Source organism: Ixodes scapularis, unplaced genomic scaffold, assembly GCF_016920785.2.
Source record: "Ixodes scapularis isolate PalLabHiFi unplaced genomic scaffold, ASM1692078v2 PGA_scaffold2__306_contigs__length_199485367, whole genome shotgun sequence".
Classification (NCBI taxonomy): domain Eukaryota; kingdom Metazoa; phylum Arthropoda; class Arachnida; order Ixodida; family Ixodidae; genus Ixodes; species Ixodes scapularis.
Window position 1 is genome coordinate 139,182,540 of NW_024609857.1, and position 8,744 is coordinate 139,191,283.

Below are 8,744 nucleotides of genomic sequence, written 5' to 3' on the forward strand. Positions count from 1 at the left end.
TGTCGCTCAGGCAGAGTGGCGTTGGATAATGAGCAACGTGGAACAAGAGAAGAAGCGGATCTTATTGGTGGCGTTCCAAGAGGTTGGGAGTTAAAATGCTTTATTTACATGCTCATTCCATGGGTTGTGGCCAGAATCTTTCCATTTTATTTGCCGAATTAAAAAAAAAATAAATAAACCCTGAAAACACAGAAACCTAGTTTTAAATTTACAAGAGTTAGGGCAACATAAAAATGTTGCCCTAGCGAGTAGAAACTTAAAAATGTTGTAGTAATTGAATGAATTAATGATTTCTTTATTTAAGATGGAAAGAGTCTGAACATCTGAGCAGCTGAAGACGAAATTGTCTTCTGACTGGGCCCTAGGACTTGGTTACAGTACTTAGCAAAAAAAAAAAAAGGAACAAAACAACAAAGAAAAAGAACGACGTTTATCATCCTCCGTAATGCCGAATTAGAGCGCAGCTCTTGAGGAGGAGGAGAGGATGGTATGCCCCTGTGACGTCAGAGGGTGACATCACACGTGACGTCACCCTCGTGACGTCGCACATGACGTCACTAATGTGTGACGTCACTATGGGAAAAATCCCATAACGCAACGCGCAGTTACGCCGACGGCATTGTTCATACACTGCGTGAAGTAGTTCTCACGAGATTAGGTTGTCATAGAAAGAACCTGGCATACGTCTTGATAAAATAACTAGGGTTGTGCAAATATTCAAAATTTTGAATAGTAGTTTCAAATATAAATACTATTTCATATTCGCTTCAAGAAGAACTGCGCTATTCGCATTTTTCAAAGTGTTGATTGCAGCGGGTTAGCCCCGTTGAGCGCACTTCTTACCAAGCACCGGTGCACTCTGGAGAAGCAGTATTCGCGGAAGCGAGCTCCACGGGCGTTGCTTCTCTGCATTACAGCGGTGCGCGGTAAGAAGTGCACTGAACGGTGTAAAGTGCTGCAATAAACACTAAGAAAAGTATGAATATCGAAATTGCCTGCTTGGAAGAAAAGCATACATTCAAAGCGGGATGGTGCACGCGTGCCGGTTGTATTTGAAAATAAATAGAAACTTTGTGAATGTGCAAATCTACATTGTAGTAAATGTTTCAAGATTAAAGTGATTTTTATGCAAGGGTATATGTTAGACAGAGGTGCCCTTACAACCTGCGTTCATCATGCGCGATTCTTTCGCTTTTAACTCGAGATTAAAGAAAGAATATTTATATAGCAAGATTTGTATATACACTCTATTGGGTATAGATGGCGATCTCTATAGGATTCATTTTATGTCAAATGCGTCGTTTACTTGCCATCCCAAGACATGAGAAAGCAAAGATGGCTGCATTTCCCAGTGAGCAATGTTCGCTTACATGCCGCCATAGCTAACTAGCCACATTTACGCCGACGTCATCGTTAATCCAAACACTATGATTACTGGAAACAGGCTATCCTTCAGCGTTAAAAAGAAAAAAAAATCAAGCGAAAAATTAGGGTGGGTTATCTTTTGGTATCTCGGGACATTACGGTGTTTAAACTGATGTGGTCATTTCTCTGTTTTTCAGATCATGAATGCAGACTCACCACCAAAGCTCGAAGCTGCAACCGAAGAGCTCCAAGAGTGCCCCCAGAAACACTACGTGGCCCGGGTGAACAAATTCCTGGAGAAGCAAGAGGAATGGGCTCTCCTTTTCCGCGCTGGAGTTATGACCCGTGGTCATAGTAAAATAACTTCGCGGAAGCCTCCATTCGAGTCCTGAAGGATGCTATCCTTGGGAGGCAGAGAGTGTACAACGCAGTGGCCCTTGTGGACATGGTCACAACTGTGTGGGAGCAGTACCTTGAGGGCGGCTGTTGAAACATGCCAACAATCGTGTAGCTGCCCACTGGCTCCTGTACGACAAGCTGCGCGAAATAATTCCCCCTGAAGCTGACGACGCCATCAAACAACTCGACGAGCACACCTTCCAAGTGCCCAATGCAAAGCGGCAGAACATCGCCTACCATGTGTGAAAGGACGTGGGCCTCTGCACGTGTCGAGTGGGCCAGTCAGGGGGATTTTGTAAGCACCAAGCGTTGGTCCTTGAGAGATTTGGAGGAACCTTCCCAAATGCACCCCCGCTCACACCAGAAGATCGGCTGGAGCTGAGAAGACGGGCACTAGGAGACCGATGCCCTGAGCCAGAGTATTTTGTAAACTTCAGAGACCTAGAGCAGCCATCCACCAGTCGGCCCAAAAATCAAGAAGGCCCACCAGACTGTCCACAGGCAGCCACAACAAGCGAAGCACACAGCATGGTGCACCCAGACTCTAACCTTCAGCAAGAAAATGAAGAGGTTTGGATTTTTTAATCACTACACTTCTAGGATATACAATTGGAGTAAAACACACCAGCTGAATGATGGAACTGCTGATATATGACGCAGACAGTACTCAAGAATGCATGTCAAAATAAACTTAGATAACTTAGATGCACTTTACACGGCTTCACAGCTTTAAATCTAAGAACACAAAAACTTATATATATATAACTTTAAATTGACTATCCCAAAAATGCCTATGAACCATAGTTTCCATCAATAGCAGGCTAAGATCGGGCAAAGGCAATGCTTGAAATATGTCAATATCCTTTCCAAGGCACAAGTCATAGGAAATATTCTTTAACAAAGGACGCAAAATGGAATTAAAAAATTGTTAAAATTATTAGCAATACTTCAAGCAGAGAATTGCGGGAGGAAGTAATCATTTCTAGCACCCTTCTTTGTACCATGAAGATTGTTGATAAGTGAGCAAAGTGTTTTTTTCTTTTTTTTTCAGAAATACACTTTTTTTGCAGTGAAAGATCTAAATGTTTTGCTTTTACCAACATGACAAACAATGCTGTTTTTAAATCAACCAAGCAAAACAAAGCTTTCTGGTGTGTGTGTTTCATCCAAATGTATATCATAGCAGATGAAAGGTATCATTACCACTGGTTTTTAACATGATACCTTCCATTTAAACTAGAATTTCCTGTTAAACTTTGCTGCAATCACAAAGCTCAACCCTTATTCGTTTGAACTCTCCTCAGTCATGGGACGTTCTTGGGACTAGTGCGTCTGACATGCAAGTGTTTGTCAGACGTGGCCAAGCCAATGAAGGTTCAGTTGTGCAAATATCTGTTGCATGCATGAGGCCTAAAGGGGTTAGGACACGCCAAGGAAAATATGAGATTACTATACTGCTAGCACCCATTGTATGTTCCTATATTTTTGCTAAATATGCTTGAAAATGGCACAATAGGTTTATGGATAAATCGATTTTTATGTGTTGGTGGGTCGCGGTGACTTTGTTCACCTTTTAAAGAGCGGCATCTCCTTGCACACAATCACAGACTTTGCTCCCTTGGCGTCTCCTGCTTCAGTTCCCTCGTTTACTTACCGAGTTAAGAGCACGCGGTTTCGAGACGATGAGGCCCACGACATCGCGCGCTTCGCCGGAGTTTTTGACACTGATTGCAGCAGCAATGAAAGTGACTGTTATCAAGAGATGTTGGAAGCTGGTAATGTTGATTTCGACCTGCTGGCAATAAGCTGCAGCGACGATGAGATCATCAAGGACAAACCGGCCGTTGTCCGTGAAGATCTTGCATGACGCATGCAGGGGGGAACATCAAAGGGAAAGAGGGTGAGCGCGAGAGTGTGCGATCATACTGTGGCAAGGAGAGCTTTATTGAGCATGGGGGCATCTAGAATGGCCGAGCAGGCAACTAAAGATGATCACATGGTTTATGGGTGCCATGGCGTGACTAAATTGGACAGTGTTGTTTGGTCGCCAGACGAAAATGATCAACATTCATAAGTTCATTATTGCAAAAACCAGAGTTCCAAAAATTACAAATCTTCATGTGTATACATGTGGCCTATGAGAATCACATTTCAAGAATAATCCACCCATTCATTATTGTTTTAACCCCCTTAAAGGAATACTGAATCGAAAATCAAAATATCCTTCTCACATTCAGAAATAAGTTATGGCCAACTCTATCTGCTAATGACAATTGCACGCTTGCATTTTTAATGGATAGTTATATTTTTCCTTCCAAAAACCTGTTCCAGCAAGCGCTTGAAGATCAGCCACTTAAAAAGATACTTCAACGAAATTTGAAATATACCTGTCGTGTTCAGAAATAGGCTGAATATGATCCACAATATCTGTAAATGACAATCGCACGTTTGTATTTTGAGCCTGATGGCTGTATTTTTTGTTATAAACGGCCCACTCTGGCAAGCGCTCGGAGAGCAGCCAGCGGAGAGCATGTGGCATTCGACGTATTCGTGACGTAGATTGTCTCGGAATGAGCAAAACTGCGGTGAGGCTGGCGTCGAGAAGATGTCCGAGCCGTTCCAGCCACCGAAGTGGCCGAAGCACGCCAGCGATTGGGCCACCCACCGCAACTAACCTCGAAGCTGCTTTTGTATAAATTTTGAGTAACGGGTTAACCTTCTATAATCCTGTAGAGGGACAATAGCCATGTCTGGGACACACAAAAAAGTGTCTCGGGGAGAGGGGAGTTCCTCCTTTCCTCCCCTCTCTCGTGGTGGCCGGAAATGAGACAGTCATCGTCACTACCTGTCAAGGTTCCTAGATGGGCATTGCAAACGAGGAGTTAGCGACATTCACCAGGTGCTCTTTGCTAATCGTTTAATTCGTTTTAAAATTCCTTTTCGTGTCTTTTTCAACAAGAGATTGTTGTGTCTGATGTGATACTGCTCCCTTGAACACGAATAGACCAAAAAATAAGCGCCGAAATTTCGTTGTAGTATCCCTTCAAGAGCGCAATGCATTATGAGAGACGTGACATTCACTGGCCCAGCACGGGCAAAGCTGCTTGGGGGCTTACGTGGTTAGGAGCTCAGCCATTTGGTGCCGTTAACGTGTTACAACCTGGCTGTTTTAGTTGCCCCTCGCCACTCCCCGCAGGAGTTGAATAGGCCAAAAGAGAAGGGAAATGTGGTTCAGCAGTGCTCGCGTGCACGCAGCTTGCCACCGTACTTCTACGGAGCAGTGCTGCTTTTAAGTTCAGAGTGATGTAACGACTTTCGGTTCGTTCCTAAACAGGGATGGGCAGTATTTCAAATACAAGTATTTGAAATACGTATTTCAAACACTTTGTGTATTTAAATACTAAAACTTGGGTATTTCAAATACAATTGTAATTAAATACAATTTTGTGGGCGAAAATACATCCTTCAAATTTATTGTCACTGTCCAGAGCAGGAAGCAAACTACGTTCTGCACCGAATGCAGTGTCTCTCAATCAAGCACAAGCGTTTAGTGACTTTGTGATTACGGTGCTAGTCCAGGGCAAGAATAGTGACGATATCGACGTTCACAGGCAGACTGGCTAAATAAGTGCCTGTGACAACTTGTGAAGCTTTCCAGCCTGATTTCCATCCATATTTTTGCCTGGAACATTCTAAATGCGCGGGTCGTCCAGATTTTCGTAACTGGTGCGTGTTGCAACAATAAAAAATTCTCTAGCTAGTGCTGCGCGTCTTGGTCGTCTCGGTTCTTTGTTGGTCTATACCAAAATGTAATCGACAAAAAAAGCTGCTTGAAGCTCTGTACTTTTTTCACCTATTACGTCCAAGCTGATTACATTTTTTTTTTTGTGATTATATTTCTATTACGTTACTAGAGCCTCGCACAATAACTCCCGAGTGTGCGATGCAAAATTAAAATGAGATGCCCAGGAACCCGTTGCAGGTGCCCTGAAGTCGCTGATGCAAATTTTGAGGAATGTATTTGGAAAAGTATTTGGAGCAGACCAAATGCATTTGGTTGTATTTGTATCTTGTACTTAAATGCTTTTTTGGAAATGTAATTAGATTTGTAATTAAATACTTTTTAACGAAGTATTTTGTATTTGTATTTCGATACATATTTGCATGTATTTTGCCCATCCCTGTTCCTAAATAATGTTTTAATGTCTTTTCAAGCAAAATAAAGGTGTCTCCGTGGTGTGGCCAGAATGTGGTTGACATTTAGAGAGCAAAATAGGCACTAGAATTTTGTTGCAGTATTCTTTTAACGTATGACAAACTGCTGCAAGGTACTAACAATCCTAAAGATTCATAAAAGTTGCTTCATACTGACAAAAACTACCTTATGTCATGACAGTTGCAACAGAACCGATTTAACATATGAACTAGTAAGCGTTTAGCTGCATGCGAGAATACCTTCATACATAAGGTTACTTCATAGATGCAACTGAACAGAGTTTCAGCACGTCATTTCAATTTTCTCCTCGGGCCTTTGCACATGCACAGTATTGCAATCAAGTATCCTTATCAGAGTGAAAAAGGAATCTGTTGGAACTCCTCTACATAAATTAATTTTTCATTATTCCCATCTCATCGGTATACTTCATTAATCTGGATATTTCTGATACTTCCTCTTTAGAAGCCATTAAAAAAGAATGAAAATCGTTTGTGATAACTTAGTTCTATAACTATCACAAAATGATATTCCATTTCCAGGAATATCTCTAGCTCCTTCATCAGATCCATGAAGAGATGTTGACCCTTTCCCGCCTGACGGGGGACACATATGTCCCAAAAGTTTGCGATTTTTTATTATCTCCTGCATGCTCCATATCCCGGCCAAAACCTGTCGGGACACTGGTGGCATTGGCTGCATTTCCAAATCGTACCGTTTTGGCGCTGCGATCGCGCGAACACAATTTTCAAGATTGTGTCCGTCAGTACTACAAGACAAAAATGGAACGCGCTGCAGCGTTTTTCGCGCCCTGAAAAAGCTTGTTTTGTTTGCTTAGCTTAGGCTTCAAATTAGGCTAATGTTACTTTGTTTGACGTTTGACGGATATTTGAATAAATATTGCTGTTACTAAATACTACTACTCGTTATTTTTTCACCATGGCAGCAGGTGGAAGTTCACTTAGCCGTGATGAAATCGACAAGCTCCTATTTGAAGACCTACCTTGCGATTATTCAGCTGATACGGATATTGAGTCTGATTTTGATGACCCGGATAGGGAACTAGGAAAGACTAACTGCCCACGTGATCTGCAAGAGTTTCTTGACCAAGTAGGTCTGGTCGATGCCTCAGAGCCAGGGACGGACTACAACCAAGCAGAATCGCACAGCACAGGCGGAGTCAATAACAACCCAGCCTCTGAAGACTCGTGTGTAAGTCCAGAAGAAGTAGCCGCAGTCTCTGCGTTTTCCTTTCGCCAGAAACGCTACGAGTGGCGTCGAAGGCAGCACGTGACTGAGAGACCGGAGTTCAAGGAACAGGAAGGGGCTTCCGAAGACGTGTTCTGTGGTTGCCCAACACCAGTGGAATTTCTTCTAGCTCTGCTTCACGTGCCACTCCAAGAGGAAATATATTTTCAAAGCAACCTATATGCCACGCAAAAGGGCATTGACCTCCAGCTGTCAACCACAGAGCTGCTTGGCTTCCTGGGCATCAATTTCTTGATGGGATATCATCAACTTCCCTCTTGGAGGGACTACTGGTCAGGTTCCCCAGACCTTGGGTTGCCATTGGTTTCAAGAACTATGTCGAGAGACAGGCTCTCCAGGCTACTTTCAAACTTGCACCTAAATGATAATTCATTGTTATCCAGTCAGTGCAACGACAAGCTCTACAAGTTGAGGCCACTGATAGATGGGCTGAATAGGCAGTTTAAACTAGCTTATGGTCTGAGACGAGAGGCCTGCGTCGACGAATCCATCATACTCTTCAAAGGAAGGTCATCAATGAAGCAGTATAACCCCATGAAACCGATCAAACACGGCTACAAGATTTGGTGCTTGGGAGACATGTCGGGCTTCATCCAGACCTTCCAGGTGTATCAAGGAAAGCAAGTAGAAACATCTGAACTTCAGTCTGAATTTGGGTTGGGGGGACGTGTGGTTCTTGACCTTTCTTCATTGATCCTAGGAAAGGGCTACACGCTTTTTTTTCGACAACTACTTCTCCTCCGTGTCACTGATGGCGAAATTGAAAATGGAAAAAACATGTGCCTGTGCCACAATACGGAGCAACCGAAGGCAGCTTCCAGAACTTCGCTTTGACAAGAGCTTGACACGGGGAGAGCACGACTTCAAAACTACCGAGGAAGGAATAACTCTCTTCAAATGGAAAGACAACAAGGTAGTCTACATTATTTCGAACTACCATGGCTGTGAAGTGGGAACTGTGGAAAGAATGGAGCGAGACGGCACAAAAATAACGGTCTCGTGCCCGAATGCGCTCTCGGACTAAAACATGTTCATGGGAGGTATTGACAAGGCGGACATGCTACGGAGTATATATGGAACCAACAGAAAATCGAAGAAATGGTGGCGCCGTTTGTTTTTTGGTTTCCTGGACATATGTCTTGTAAACAGCTATGTCGCCTACTGTGAGTTCAACGAAAAGATCCCCTACCTGGACCACAAGCGCTCCGTTGTGATGGGACTCCTCACCATGGGACAGTCGTCTAGTCGAAAAAGGGATTCAGATAGCAAAGGGGGTGGACAGTGTCTCAAGCGGGGCAAATCCTCCTACTCAGTGTGTGCAGATGTGCGAAGGAGTAGTCTCGGCTCACATTGGCCTGTTTTTGGAGAAAAACGTGGAAGGTGCGAGGTCTGTGCACAGTGCAAGCAAGAATCACGGCCTTTCAGCAAATGCACCTGTTGCGGAGTGTTTCTCTGCATATCTAAAGAAGGGAATTGCTTTGCAGCTTTTCACGAGATT

General features: G+C 43.5%; 1 protein-coding gene across 1 annotated transcript; it reads left to right on the forward strand.

The window, feature by feature from the left end:
• The first annotated feature begins 2,865 nt into the window (after positions 1-2,865).
• On the forward strand, positions 2,866-8,270 carry LOC120840410 (piggyBac transposable element-derived protein 3-like). The gene is made up of 3 exons (XM_040210929.1): positions 2,866-2,957; positions 7,630-7,870; positions 7,947-8,270. The coding sequence occupies exons 1-3, from the start codon at positions 2,866-2,868 to the stop codon at positions 8,268-8,270; spliced, it is 657 nt and encodes a 218-aa protein (XP_040066863.1).
• The last annotated feature ends 474 nt before the right edge of the window (positions 8,271-8,744 follow it).